This window comes from Sciurus vulgaris, assembly GCF_902686455.1.
Source record: "Sciurus vulgaris genome assembly, chromosome: 4".
In the NCBI taxonomy this organism is placed as follows: domain Eukaryota; kingdom Metazoa; phylum Chordata; class Mammalia; order Rodentia; family Sciuridae; genus Sciurus; species Sciurus vulgaris.
The window spans coordinates 186753071-186768193 of NC_136464.1; the positions used below are offsets into that span (position 1 = coordinate 186753071).

General features: G+C 55.3%; 1 protein-coding gene across 3 annotated transcripts in view; it reads left to right on the top strand.

The window, feature by feature from the left end:
- The first annotated feature begins 207 nt into the window (after positions 1 to 207).
- The window catches only part of CUL4A (cullin 4A), a 34608-nt gene continuing 19692 nt past the window's right edge, over positions 208 to 15123 (top strand). Inside the window, exons 1-7 of one of the 3 annotated variants that reach the window (XM_079136733.1) lie at positions 208 to 438; positions 558 to 673; positions 7627 to 7732; positions 11429 to 11496; positions 12075 to 12148; positions 14383 to 14545; positions 14904 to 14993. In XM_079136733.1, the coding sequence (XP_078992859.1) occupies positions 291 to 438; positions 558 to 673; positions 7627 to 7732; positions 11429 to 11496; positions 12075 to 12148; positions 14383 to 14545; positions 14904 to 14993 (765 nt within the window). In that variant the 5' untranslated portion in view covers positions 208 to 290. Of the gene's footprint in view, positions 439 to 557; positions 674 to 7626; positions 7733 to 9372; positions 11089 to 11406; positions 11497 to 12074; positions 12149 to 14382; positions 14546 to 14903; positions 14994 to 15123 lie in introns of those variants that run through there. The other 2 variants (XM_079136732.1, XM_079136731.1) reach the window with 2 other exon arrangements.

The following is a 15123-nucleotide window of genomic DNA, read 5'->3' on the forward strand; positions in this document are numbered from 1 at the left end:
AGGCTGTCCCCGCGCGCCCGGCCCTCGGTGTGGCGGCGTCCCGCGCGCCCGAGCCCTCAATGGGGAGGTCCGCGCGCCCGAGCAGGGGCGGGCGCGGTGGCGGTTGGGCCCGGGCGGCGCGGGCGCAGGTGGCGGGGGCCGCGGCGCACGGGTCGGGCGCCAAGGCGGAGGAAGAGCCGGGCGCGCACGGCCGGGGCGCCGGGGCGGAGGAGGAGCCGGCGCGCACGGACTGAGCGCCGGGGCGGAGGAGGAGCCGGCGCGCACGGGGCGGGGCGGCGTCCGGCCCAGCCATGGCGGACGAGGGCCCGCGGAAGGGCAGCGTCTCGGCGCTCGTGGGCCGCACCAACGGCCTCACCAAGCCGGCGGCGCTGGCCAGCGGCCCCGCCAAGCCGGGGGGCGCGGGCGGCTCCAGGAAGCTGGTCATCAAGAACTTCCGAGGTGGGTGCGCGGCGGGCGAGGGCGGCGGGGCGCGCGGCCTCGCCTCGGCCTCCTGGGCGCCCGGCCGGCCCGGCCCCGCGGCCCCCGGCCCGCCGCCCGCTGACCCGCCTCTTCCACAGACAGGCCGCGGCTGCCGGACAACTACACCCAGGACACGTGGCGGAAGCTGCACGAGGCGGTCAGGGCCATCCAGGGCAGCACGTCCATCAGGTACAACCTGGAGGAGCTGTACCAGGTGAGCGCCGCGGGCCGCCGACGCCGGCGGTGGGGCGGGGCGGCCGGCCGCGCTCGCAGCCGCAGGTGTCTTGGCCGCGCGGGGACCCGTACCGCGCCTTCCGGCCGCCGGCGGGAGGCTCGCGTTGCCCGCGGCGCCCCGCGTCCTGCAGCGCGTCCCTGCGGCCGGCGCTGCGCCGCGCGGGTTGGCGGCTGCCCGGGCGCCTTCCGAGCCGCTCCCTGGCGTTTTGCCCTCATTCTTGGAAGTAAGGTTTGCAGACTGGCTTTGTTACTTTTAAAGTAGTGATGTTCCATTTCTAAGTGGGAAAACATGAGCAGAAGCACAGGTTGCCGTTTGGATACTCGCACGTTTTTCTGACGTCATGACTAAATCAGGGTCAGGTAACCCGATGTTTACTTTTTAGGTGACAGTAGATCGTGCAGTTATTTCTACGAAAGGCTTGAATTTAACATTTTTGTCTGAGCTACAAGTGAGGGCGTTATAAAAATTGTGGAAAGTACAAAAAAGAACATTTTAATCACCTGTCCCACCACAAAAAGAAAAGTATAGGTTGAGCATTCCTAATCCAAAAATCTGAAGTTTTCCAAAATCCAAGTTGTTTTGAGTAGCAACATGCTGCCAGCAATGGAAAATGCCACACCTGCCCTCAGGTTGACAGGCTGCAGTTAATACAAGGTCCAGCTGAGCAGGGTGGCACCAATCTGTGGCAATCCTAGCAGCTTGGGAGGCTGAGGCAGGAGGATCACAAGTTGGAGGCCAGCCTGGAGCACTTAGCTCGACTGGTAGCAACTTAGCAACCCGTGGTCTTCACTGATTGGCTTTCTCTCCCTGTGTGTGGCCAACACAGAAGACTATGTCTCTAATAAACCTGCTTTTCAAGTGGCTGTGCAATTCTCTCCCCAGCAGCCTGTGGAGTTCCAGGTGCACACCTGTCTGTCTTTGATCTTAGCTTTTCTCGGAGGTGCAGTAGCCTTTCACTGTGCTTCTGATTTGCATTTCCCTACTGACGCTAAACTTCTTTGTGTGTGTGTGTGTGTGTGTGTGCGCGTGCGTGTGGTGTTTTTGTTTTTTTGTTGTTGGGTTTTTTGTTTTGTTTTGTTTTTTGCCATTCCACGCATCATCTTGATAAAGTGTCCCTTTAGATCTCTTGGTCATGTTTTGCTGGGTTGTTTCTTTGTTATTGCAAGTGTGGGTTCAGCATTCTCAGAATACAAGTTCCACAGCAGCCTTGCACAAGCTTCCTCCCAGCCTGAGGCTTGCCCACAATCCCCTTAGCTTATCCCCTAAAAGAGCAGTGGTTGTCGCGTTTGAAGTCCATCATGCCAGCTTGTTCTCGTCTGGGTTGGGCTCTTAGATCCAAAGATACTCTGCCCTACTCTAAGACCATAGAGATTTCTCTTGTGGACACTTCAGTGTTTGGGTTGATGTTTGGGCTCACGGTCTGTGTTGCATGAATGTTTGTGTGTATTGTGAGGCTAAAGCCAAATGTGGCATGTTCTGCAGGTGTCTGCTCTTGACTGGCGCTGCCTGTCCCCTGAGTTGCCTTTGGTGCCTTGTCAGAAACCTTTGTCTGTCAGGGAGTGGGCATGAAGACTGGGCAAGATGCAACTGGCTGTTGTGGGTCTTTGCATTTTGTGAATTTTAGTTATATATTTTCAGATTTTCACCAAAAAGTTTGCTAAGATTTTGATTGAGGTAACTTGTAATCTATAGATCAGTGTGGCATCTTAAGAGAATTGGCATCTTAACTGTCAATCATAGGGATAGCATTTTGTGTATTCATAAGGTGTTTTTTCATTTCTCTCAGAAGTTCCTAGATTCAGTGCAGGACTTTCATCTTTTGTGAAATTTGTCCCTAATCATCTCACATTTTTGATGGTGTTACAAATAGCATTCTTAATGTTGGCTTCTGATTCTCTGTGATATAGAAATACCTTTGGGGTTTGTATTTGGTCTTGCTGCTTTGCTGGCCTTGTGTACTTCTGCTGGACTTTCTGAACCTTTGTTGTGTGCACATACTTGTGTGGCCTGAGTGAGCCAGTTTTGCTTTCTTTTCTCTTCTGTGTCCCTGTTGTCTCCTCCCCTTGCCTCACTGCCCTGGTGGAACCTGCAGAGTCGGGCGAGTGGCATGGGAGGGGCAGCCTCCTGGTCTTGCTCTTGGTCTGGGGAACTTGCCCCTGGTGCCTGTAAGGGCCATGCTCCCAGGTGACGGGGTTCCTTCTCTTCCTAGTTTCCTGGAAGTTTTTCCCACATCTGTTGAGGGATGGTAGAATTTCTGTTTCTTAATTTACTAATTATGTTAGTTAACTTTTTCCAAATATACAGCCATTCTTGTCTAATTGGGTTGCACGCTTAGTCTTGATGTGTTGTCTTTTTTTTACATGATGTAAGGTTCACTTTGCTACCTTCTTGTTAATGTTTGTGTCTCTATTCACAGGGATACTATGTGTTATTTTCTTGTTGTATCTTTGTCTGGTTTTGGTGTCAGAGTAATGCTGGCCTCAGCTGTTAAATGTTCTCTCCCCTCTGCCTTCTGGGCATTTGTGCAGAATGCTCATCTCTTCCTCAGGCCCTGGAGCGGACCCCCTGGTGGAGGTGTCTTGACTTTTGATATAGTCGGTGCCTGAGTCCACCTGGCTGCTCCTGTTGCCCCTTTCTTCCGGGCCCTGGTCTTCCACAGCATCTCCTTTGCTGATACCCCACATTTCCTCTCTGCATTCAGTGTGCACCTTCCTGTATCTGCTATGTCTCTGCTCGACCTGGGACATGTGGGGCTTAGTTGTGGTGGCCATTTCACTGTCCCTGCCTGCCTGCCCTGTCTTCCAGTCAATTCTGAGCTGGGTTGACTGACTGGTGTTTCCCCCACCAAGTGTTTTCTTTTCCTCCTTTCACATCTGGTCATTTTCAATTGGATGGCAGACATGAATTCTAACTGGTGTGCTGGATATTTTTATATTCCTATAAATATTCTTGACCTTTGTTCTGGACACAGTTAAATTATTTTGGAAGCTGGTCTTTCTGAGTCTGGCTTCCAGGATTTGTGTGGCTTGGCCAGAGCAGTGTTGTATTGGGGCCGATTCTCCACCCCTGCGGCCAGGCCTTCTCAATACCCTGCCGTGGCTCATCATCCAGCTGGTGGGAAGCCGCTTTCCCAGGGCTGCTGCCTGCATCTTCTGGACAGTTTTCCCTGGGCTGGGTAGTTTGCTCACCACAAGGCCAGACCCTGACCAGTACTCAGGGCCCCTGGAGATCTCCTTGCTCATCTCCAGGTCTCTGATCACACCTCTCCCCTCAGGGCCCTCATCTCGTGGGCTCACTGGGGCCTACCACGGCCTTGGAACTCCTGAGCAGGAAGCAGAGCAGTGGGAGCCATCCACCTCTCAGGTCCTGTGTTCTGTGGCCCAGAGTCCAGTGCTTTGTGTTCTCTTCCTTTTATTCCAGCAGAAGTGCTGATCCAGTCACATGCTTCTGGCCAAGTGACTGCTTTCACTCGTTGCATCTTAGCCAAAAGCAAGAATCCCACCAAGTATCTAAGCACACATAGGCTTTGGTTTAATAAAATACCACATCTTCCAGCTGGGGCTGCTACTTCTGTCCAGGGCTGGTCATCTGGTCTGGGTTGCCCTGGTGTTTTTTCCTCACACCATGGAAATCCTTTGTGTAACATCTCATAAAACAGTCACTACAGAGAGCGTCATGAGTAGCACCTCCAGGTGTCCTGGGTGTTGGTCTTGAAGCCTGAGGGCTGGGAATGCATACCCCATCATCACCAGACGCCCTCCCATTGCAGCGTGTCCACAGTGCACCAGGCTCACACGGGGACTTGTGGCCACTGCTGGCGGTCGTCTCCTCTGCAGAAGAGCGCTGCCTCTGGTGCTCTGAAACCAGCTCCCAACTCTGGCTTAGGTGGCATAGTCTCTGCCTTGCCAGGAAGTCTTGTGTGTAAATTCCAATTCTCACCAGTTTGAAAGGTTTTGGTTTTGTGCATTGCTGGGTCCCCCTGCAGAGGTTTCTCAACTGCCCGAGCCCAGCAGAGACACAAGCCTGCAGCTGAGGCCCTGTCTCTGTGGCTGCACCCTGCTGCTGTTTCTGTCTGGTAGAGGAAGGACAGGAGACGGTCTCACATCACCTGTCCGTGTCCTTGGCCTGCGAGATCCTTTGGAGGCCTGGATCTTTTCCCTTTGCTTCTAAAGACCCTGCTGAAGAAGGCACATGGGATACTGCAGACTGTGCTCCCAACCTGAGGGAGGTCAGCCAAGGGCTGGTTCCGACTGGACACGAGCCTTCAGGACAGCTCTCAGTGAAGCACTGCAAAGACTGGCATGAAAAGGCCCAGAGCATGGCGGACAGATGGACACATTACCCGATGGGTCCATCTAGACAAACACGTTAATAAAGAGCACGTCCAATTTTAGGTTAAAACAAAGGAGAATGGACCATCTCCAATACCTCAGACCTAGCGGAAGGATGTCATAACCAGCCGGTCTGCGCTCAGGCGCCTCCCCTGCTGGAAGCTTGTGGAGACCCTGGAGTCGAGTCCACCTTCACTCTGGCGAGTTCACCGACTCCTCCAGGGACAGCCGTTCCCTGGGGTGTGAGCAGTGCGCCCACGCCTGCTACAGCAGCGGGTCCACCAGAAGCCGGCTGTGGTGGAGGGTGTGACATGGGTCTGTCTGTCATTGTGCCTTCATCCGTGGAGACTTCCAGCTGTAGTAGCGTCCCCCTGCTCTGCCCTCAACTGCCCTCGTGGTGTCCACATGAAAGCCCTGTGTCCTCCGGAACTGGCATGCCCAGGGGTGGATGCTGTGGAGCCCCCTGCCCTGCAGCTCACTGCTCCCACTCTGACTGAGTACCAGTCCAGGGAGGCACTTCGTTTCTGTGGCAGTGGACACGGGGGGTGTCTAGGCAGCAGGAGGGCAGCATGTGGTGCCACAGTCTGCTTGTCACAGCCGGTGCTCAGGAGATGCTGTGGGGAAGAGGGATTTTCCTGCTGGACAGGAGAGCCACTGCATGCAACCTTCACATTGAGTCCTGCTTCTGGGTTGGTCCTTCAAGATGCCAGCAGCCACAGCACACCAGCCCAAAGCCCACCAGAGCAGGTGCCGCATACGTCACAAGAAGACCTTTGGAAGTCACAGTCTGAGAAAATCAGAAATCTCCGGCCGAGGGCAGACTCCTGCGTTGTGCTATACAGGGGTGCAGTGCAGGAGTCTTCCAGGATCTCTGCCAGCCAGGGTGATGAGCATGGAGAGACAGGCCAGCTGTACAGGAAGACTGGGTCATGACTCAGCGCCCCAGCAAACCTCTGCTCCCTCGGGGTCTGGCTGCGCCTTGAGAGGTCCCCAGATTCTCAGTGGTAAAGTCAGAGTAAGTCCCAGCATGCCTCGTGTGGGTAGTGTGTGTCGAGTTGGTTTTAAGATCTGGTGGTGACATCATGTCCCAGTGGGGACAGGTGTCAGGAACCTGGGCTCCAGCTCAGGAGTCGGGCACCCAGAAGTGAGTCCTGTCCAGTAGCTTTTTGTGAAGGACACGCTACGCAGCCTGTCTGGGTCCTCGTGTGTTAGGTGGTTGCAGTTTGTGGTGGCTGTGTTTGTGGGGAACCCCTGGTGACTGGCACTGGAGCAGAGCTTGCCAGCAGCCATGGGTTCTCAGGAAGAAGGTGATGGGAGACCTTGGCTTGAGTCACAGACATGGTGCAAAAAGGGCAGACTGAGGATGGGGAAGGGCATCAAGCAGCACGAGTCGCGATGGATGGGAATCCTTATTTCTACCCTAAGACAGACCATAGGGGAAAGAAAACGTATGGACTTTTTATTCTTTGATGATAAATCTGCTTAAAAGAACAGATTCTGATGTTTAATTGTCACCCTGTGGTGGTTCTTATCTTACATGGTGGTGATCGCTGACTTAACGTGATTAGTACTGTGTCCAGCAGTACTAGTGTTAGGTGTTGCAATTAGCACTTAGCACTGCTACTGTATTTTTATGACCCTTTAACCTACCTTTTTTCCCAGGAGAATATTATATTTGAGTTAGATTATTTTTCTGTTATATCTCAATTCTTTATATCCTGTCTTTTTAAATGATTCAAAACTAGTTGGTAAAAAAAAAATAACAAACACATTTCTCTTTATGATCTTTTACATTTGAATTGAATGAGAGTCTGGATTTGTACAGGAGATACGAAGGAGGCTTTATTAGAACTGGTAAGAATGTACAAACATAGCCAGGCATGGTGGTGCACACCTGTAACCCTAGTGCTTTGGGAGGCTGAAGTAGGAGGAACACAAGTTCACCAGCTCAGCAATGTAGTGAGACCCTCAGCAACTTAGCAAGACCCTGTCTCAAATTTAAAAAAATGAAAAGGGCTGGGAATGTTGCTCAGTGGTTAAGCACCCATGCATTCAATTCTCAGTATCGAAAAAAGGAAAAAAAAAAAGTGTAAAAACAGTTTATTGGATAGAAATATTCTAAGAAAAAAATTTCTGCCTCAAAAAGTTGCGTGTTTCTTCACTAAGCAAGAACTTGGTGAAGCACACGTCGCCTGCAGAGGCATGAGCAAGGACTCCTAGGCCTGGCCCGTGTGGTCCAGGAGTCCTCCGTGGCTCCTCCAGGGTGAAGGGGACGGGCCCCTCGCTGCAGTGCCTGGGGAGAGGAGCGGTGCTCCTGGCTGCGACGGCACACGGCGACCACACGGGTGAAGCACACACGCCGCAGGCCCTGGGATAGGACCTCTGGGGACCACACCTGTCCTGGGTGCCCTGGGACTGCCGTGCTGCAGGTTCAGCAGCGTGCGAGGGGTGTGGGGCGCAGTGATGGGGGTCCCAGGCACAGCGAGCTCACGGTGAGGCCCTGCATGGCCCTGGGCACCGAGGGACACTGCCCTGCGGGTGCCCCCACAGCGTCTTGATTGAGTCGCGTTCCTGCCGGTGATGGACTGTTCCTTTGTTCAGGCCGTGGAGAATCTCTGCTCTCACAAAGCCTCTGCCACGCTCTACAAGCAGCTGCGCCAGGTCTGCGAGGACCACGTCCAGGCTCAGATCCTTCCATTTAGAGAATATCCTTTTGTGGCTCATGAAGCATCTGTTCCATACCTGAGTCTTTAAAGCTGGATCGGTAGGGTAAAGAGCTAGTGCGTATCCTTAACGTCAGAACCACAGCTCTCAAGTGCTCTTTTACATAGAGAACAGAAAGCTTATGTTTGCTTTGTGCTCGTATTAAAAAAAAAAAAAAAAAAAAAAAAAAAAAAAAAAAAAATTGGTTGTAGATGGAAGTAATACCATTGTTTTATTTATTATGTGGTGCTGAGGATTGCACCCAGTGCTTCCCATGTGCTAGGCAGGTGCTTTGCCACTGAGCTACAATCCCAGCCTTTGTGCTCAGATGTTTTTTTAGGATATGGATAGACTTTTATTTTATTCAGTTATTTATATTCTGTGCTGAGAATCGAGCCCAGTGCCTCACACATGCTAGGCAAGTGCTGTACCACTGAGCCACAGCCCCAGCCCCTTGTGCTTACATTTTTAAGTGAAATTTTGTCTTCTGCTTTGCTGGTAGGAATGAAAAGCAGTTTGGGGTCTGTTTATTGTGCCTGGTAAAAGATTTAGGGAAAGTTCTGGAAGCATCTCAGTGTTAATTCTGTCCTTGGTTCTAGTAAAAACCATCTGTACTGGTTTCCTGGAATGTGCAGCGAATCCTGGGACAGATGCCACGGCTCAGATGCCCAGTCCTAGCTCCCAGTGTCTGTCAGGAGTCCGTGGCTCAGAGGTTTCTCTGCTCAGTCTTGAGGCCGAAATGCAGGTGTCAGCAAGGCGCAGAACTCAGTCCTGTCTGAACAAGGCCCTGCTTTCTTCCTGGCGTTGGCGGCACTCCCAGCTCCAGGCTGCCTCTCAGGATGACTGTGTGCTGCCTCTGGTCTGCCAAGACTGCACCTTGCACACAGTCCATGGAGGGGTGGCGCCTGTGGCTCTCAAGTCAAGGGGAGGGTGCCACCATGCACGTGCTGGGGACAGCGAGGGCGTCTTGGGACTTGCTGTCCCCCATCTGTGACTCGTGTCTCTGAGGAGACTGAGACCCTTTTATCTGCCTCGGCGTGGTCCCCAGCCCCTCTCCCTGCCACAGCCACTGGTCCCCCTTGACTGCCTTAGAAGGCAGATTCAGTCATTGCAGAGGACTGTCCTTCTGGCCCCATCTTCACATGGAGAAGGAAGTGTCTGGGACCTGCCAGCTTTTCAGTTCTTCTGACTCAGGATTCTTTCTCCCCTTCGCCCCATCTTGAGTAGGTTGGGGCCACTGCAGGGCAGCCACATTTGGTGGCGTCAGATGTGGATATTGAGGCTGTGAAGTGCAGGGCAAGGTGCTTCCACTCAGGCAGGGTCTGCATGGCTGCCAGCATGAGTGTGTGAGATCCCCTCCACCAAACTTTGTGACAGAGCTCTGTGCTGCTGACTGTGAGGACGTGCAGGACGAGGTGGCCACATGCCTTTGGGAACCTGCCAGTGCCCACTTATCTCAGGACACCCCTGGGGGTGCTGGTTGGCCTTATGAGCAGCTGCTGTCACATCAGTCTGCTGGAGCTGCTTCCCCTAATCTCAGTTGGCTTGAAAACTACTTTTTGATTACCTGCTCAGATTACCCCTGCCAGTGAATCCTGCCCTGTGATTGACTGAAGTGTTCATTGATTCAGTGATCAGCAAGTGCTTGCTTCCGGCCTCATATACTCTTACTGGAAAGCAGAAAAGTGACTGCCCTGCCTGATGCCCACTGTCCAGGGGCCACAGACCTGTGGTAGAGCCAGGGGCCAATATTTCCTCTGGTGCTGTGACAAAACCATGATTGTGAAACTCACCACTGTTTCCATAGAAGAGGACAGAAGACACTCACATGCAGTATCCTCCTTAGATGTGTGGCACTTCGGGGTCAGATGCGTTCAGCCCTGGGCGTCAGGACAGGCACTAGGCAGTGCCCCTGGACAGCAGGATCTCTCGGACAGAATGAGGCAGAGTGTGGAGGTGTTCCTGGGAACCTTGAGCAGTTTGCATGCCTAGAACTGGTGGGCTGATGGGGCCCTGGAGATCCTAGACGGGACCAGGGACTGGTAATGCACTGAAGGAGCTGGACTTAAATCTGTGAGCAACCAACAGTTCTTACAGATTTTCCAAGAACCCAAGAGAGCCAGGCATGGTGACGCAAACCTGCAGTTCCAGCAACTTGGGAGGCTGAGGCAGGAAGGTCTTAAGTTCAAGGACTGGGGATGCAGCTCAGTAGTAGAGTGCCCCTGGGTCCAATCCCTAGGAACACACACACACACACAAACAGGATCCAACTGTCCCCTGAGGATCACTTTGTCAGAATAAAGATAAACTAGAACACGGGCCAGTTGTGGGCCGGGGGCGCCGTGCAGCCACCCACAACCTGCCGGGCATCTGGCAAGGCCTGGGAAAGGTCTGAGTAGAGTGGGATTCTGTCCCTTGGAACTCGCCTTCCTCCAGGGTGACAGATGCATGAATATCGGCATTCCTGCCACAGAATCCTTGAGCTCTGCAGCCAGCATGCCTGGTGGCAGCACTGAGGGTGGGTGACCTTGGCGCGCTGTGAGGGCGGAGGTGAAGGTGGCAGGCACCTGTGCAGAGGCCTGGCAGGGAGGACAAGAGTACCCAGCAGAAGTTCGGAGTGGCTGCTGCAGGCCCGACTCCAAAGGGGCAGCCAAGGAGGCGACACCAAGGTAGGGACCCCCAAAGCCAGGACTTTGCCCTGCGGTGGGGGGGTCTGCTGCTCAGGGCAGGCAGACCGGGGTGGGCCTTGTTGGGAGGACATCAGAGTGCCTGGCGTGTGTGCCCGGCTGTTCCTGGACAGGAGTGGACAGCAGGACCATGTGTCCGGTGACTGTCCTCTTGCAGTGGAGAAATCAGAAAAACCTTGGAGAGGCTTTCCCGTTCAGAGGGAGGGGGCCAACTGGCAAGAAGAGAGAAACAGAAGCAGGCCAGGGCGCTTGGGTGGAGCTTAGTGCAGGGCAGACCCAGAATGCTCGGGATCTCTGTCCAGAGCCCAGCACTCTGTGTGTGGAGCTCAGCTCAGCTCAGACCTAGTTGAGAGGGAGACCATGTCTGCTGTAGAAAGCAAGCCAGTGTTCACTGCAGCCGGAAGAGGCCCATCGCTGCCTCCTCTCAGCTGCCAGCTCCCGGCGCTATTAATAGTCATTGTCCCTCCGTGTGCAGGGGTGTCCCAGAGCAGAGCTGCGTCCAGCAAGTGCCCTTTGCTGGGTGGGGCTGTGGTCCAGCCACCCTGACTGGCCCTGTGGCTTGGTTCAACTGGCAGGGCCTGAACACCAGTGAAGCAAGGGAAGGAGGGCTCGGGAGCTGGAGGGTGAGGACAGCGTGGCCCAGGGTGTGCAGGCCGTGCCTGGGTCGATTCAGGTGAGTGAGCCATGCGCATGGCTTGGGAGTGGTGCCGATGGGGCTGCTGTCACACGGTCCCTTGAACCGGGTGGCCATAAACCACAGGCGCAAAGCCGGAGTCAACGTCCAGGTACCCAGGTTGGCGTCTGGTGAGGGTACCTCCTCGCAGCGCACCCATGCAGAGGGGCAGGCAGCTCCTGGAGTCTTGCCGCCTTGTGCCTGGGGTTTCGGCTTGTGGGTGTGGGGGAAGCACAGAGCCCGGCCTGGAGCTGCAGGCGTGGTGCTGCCGAGGCGCCTGGGTGGAGCTGGGTCACGGTGCTCAGGGCCGTGCCTGAGGTTTCCTTAGCAGCTCTCACAGATGCACTCGACAGCCTGGTGTTCCTGAAGAAGATCAACGCCTGCTGGCAGGACCACTGCAGACAGATGGTGAGTACGGGCTTCCCTCCTGGTCGGAGAGGCAGCCGCCAGACGGGACCCCACCCTCACCAGAGGATTCCCCGAGGGGCGGCCGTCTGCTGGCTGTGGCTGCTCTGGCTCCATGCCTCTCTTCTTAGCCAGGGGACAGTCTTAGCAGCCTGACTGTAGTCGGGACCCAAGTGAGAGGAGAGGGGTCTCCGCAGCAGTGAGGCGTCTGCTGGTCTGGGCATGGGCGCCCTTCGCGGCCGTACTGCCTCTGCCCTGGCTTACTTGAGTCAGACCGCGCAGGCACTCAGGAGCCTCGGGCAGTGGAACAAGAGCTGGCTTAGAAAGCCCAGTAAGTCCCCTAGTCTAAAGGGCTGTGTCACGCCAGCGGAAGTGACCAGGTTTGAGGCCCTTCACAATCCCTGCCGTCAGGGTGTCGTAGTGAGAGCTTAAAGTCAAGCACAGCAGAAAAGCTGACTCCAGCAGGCGAGGCCTTGGCAGGCAGCGTCTTTCCATCCAGAGGCGATGGAGCTTCACAGTGGCGCGTGTGGCGGCGTCCAAGAGGCCTGCTCTGGAGGGACAGCTGCCCTTCTGGTCCCCAGATCATGGTCAGAGGCATCTTCCTGTTCTTGGACCGCACCTACGTCCTGCAGAACTCCCTGCTGCCCTCCATCTGGTGAGTGTGCTGCTCCAGAGCGTGCCTCGGCTTCAGCGCCTGATCAGCCACAGTGCAGATGCAACACAGGGCAGCTGGGTCCTCACAGCAGAGAGGGTGAGGGGTCCTGGATGCGCAGTGAGGGCACCAGGGGTGCTGGGGTGCGATCATGATGCCTTGGGCCTTCCTCGGGTCCTCTGCACAGCACTGGCCTGTGTGGGTGAAGACCCGGGACTTGGCCTCTCCGTCTGGCAGCCTGCGTTTGAAGCTGAGCTGAGCTGCTTTTCAGCTGAAACTCTGAAGACTGCTAGCCAGGGCCTGATACCCAAGGCCCCTTGGGCCCGCCTGCCCCTGACCAACCCTGGCTTCTTGGGTGCAGGCCCAACTCCTTGTGTGTCGGCCTGTCCCTTCTGCCTCTGCCTCCCATCCTCTGCTCTCCTGCAGGGGCTGTGTAAAGTGGGAGCTCCCCTCTGATGCTGCTCCGGGGTCCCCACGGGCCCAGGAGCCCTGCCCTCGGCTTCCCTAACAGTGGCCAGCTTGAAGTGGAGGCCTGTCTAACGACGTCCTGTCTCCAAGTCATCTTGTTCTCGGTTGCTGTGGCTCATTGCTTTCCCACCTAAAATAAAACAAAGTCGCACTGTGCTGTCCTTCACCCGTGAGGTGCTCACTCCTCCTCCATCCCTCCTCCCGAGGTGGTATGGCTCCCTGGCTTCCTCCCTCGGAGCCTGCTGTTGCATTCCATGTAACTGGGGGCTCTTCCTTCCCAGGTGCTCCCCCTCCTTGTCACCATTCCCTGTTACCCTTTACTCCTGGCTGCTTTTGGCCCCACGTCTCGCACTGGACGTCCACGTGGGCCCTGTACACAAGACAGGACGAGGGCAGTAGAAATCACAGCACACAGTGCAGGGTGTCTCTGCCCCGCCAAAACTGAGAGGGAGGGCACCCAGCGCTCCCGGCATGACCATTACCATCCCTGTTTTTTAGACACTAAGACACAGAGATGAAGTCACCTGCTCTGAGTTGTCAGGATCCCTAGCTGGACTCGTGTTTACGAGCAGCTTATAGCATAACTCATGACGTGAACTGTAAGCATCACCTGTAGTATAAAACGGGCTCGCCACCCCCAGTCCACTGCACGGGCCAGCAAAGCTGAAGGAGAGGCTGAGTAGCCAGAGGCCACATTCCTGGGTGCCTGAGGCAGCACTGCAGCAGGAGGGCCAGCTGATGGCAGCCTGGGCCTGAGCTTTGCAGTGGGGGCCAGGGTGGGTGGTGCCTGCCACTGAGACGGCAGAAGAAGGGAAGTAGGGCGTCCAGCAGGTCAGGCATGTCAGGAACCTGATGGTCCGGCCTGCATGGCTGCCCACAGCCTCTGACCTGGGACTGTCAGGGGTCTGCAGTGGGAGCACCAGTGGCCTGTCTGCAGCACCTCCAGAGTAGCAGCTCACACTGGTCCCCCTGTCACCGTGAAGGACAGAGGTACAGAGAGGTTGAGTTCCTGCCCCGGTTCCCTGTTGCCCAACCAAGTAGCAGAGCTAAGATTGACACCTAGTGGCTGGGGCCTGCCTGCTGCCCTTCACTGCTCCAGCCAAGGTGAATGGCTCATCTCCCATGCACAGAAGACCACTGGCTTCCAGACCTCGTGTCCACCACAGCACCGTACACCCCCATGTTCACACGCAGCCCCAGTGCTGCCCCCAAGGTGCCAGCTGGGGTGCACAGCCGGAGCCCAGCAGCTGAGTTCATCCCCTCTTTTTTGTGGGGTTCAGCAATTAGGGACCCACCAGAGTTCTGAAGCACAGTGCAGATTTGTGTCAGGGTCTGGGTGGTCACCTGGCGGCTGTGTCACCTGCCCCAGATGCAGGCTTTGAGCTAAGGATGCATGACTTTCAGATCTGCTCTTGGAAAGAACCCACCCAGCCCCAGGGGCCCCAGTGCCTGGAGAGGGAGCTCGGGCCGGCAGAGGGAAAAGGACAGGCCCCGGGAGGAGGGGGGTGAGGTGAGCTGGGGCCAGGAGTGTGCTGGGCAGTTTGGACTGTCAGTTGCAGGCATAAGCTGGGCTCATACCTCTTGGGATGGTCAGCCTGACCTGTCCAGGACAATGAGCATCCTGTAGGGAAGGAGATAAGGCGTACTGGACTGACCAGAAATAGACCGTTTTAGGTGTGGGGGCTAGTGAAGAGCAGCCCTGAATGAGGCACATGGCACAGCTGGAGGGCCTGAGGCACGAAGTTCAGTGTGTCTTCACCGTTGTCCAGGGACATGGGATTGGAGCTTTTCAGAAACCACATCATCAGTGACAAGATGGTTCAGAGTAAGACCATCGACGGGATCCTCCTACTGATCGAACGGGAACGCAGCGGTGAAGCCGTGGACAGGAGCCTGCTGCGCAGCCTGCTGGGCATGCTCTCGGACCTTCAGGTGAGCCTGCTGGTGAGGAAACGGGGAGGTCTTTAAGTCTGAGGAGGGTGTGGCACCAGGAGCTGCAGGAGGAAAGACTGATAGATGTGACCACGTTACAATGATGATTTTTTTCATAGCAGATGTACCATAGACATAAAACCAGGTGACAAAACTGGAAATAAATATCAGTACACGCTAAAGGACAAATAAGTTATGCCCTTTAATGGCTCAGCACCCTGCAGGTGCAGGGCCCAGGGTGCCAGGGGAGCTGGGCAGCAGGTTGTGTTGGCAGCTGGGCACAGGGCTACCTCAGGAGGGGGTCCTTAACCCTGGAGGCTTCTTCACTGAAATTGGTCACTAACTGCTTGTTTCTTAGGTGTATAAAGATTCATTTGAGCTGAAATTTTTGGAAGAAACTAATTGTTTATATGCTGCAGAAGGCCAAAGATTAATGCAAGAGAGAGAGGTGAGACCCTGGGGTGCATCTGAACTGCCTATCCTGGCTCTCCAGCTGTGCTCCTGGCTGGTGCTGGGGTTGGCTCCACTCCCACTTGTAGGTCTTCCAAGTCTCCAAGAGCTAGGTCTGGCCAGAGTCC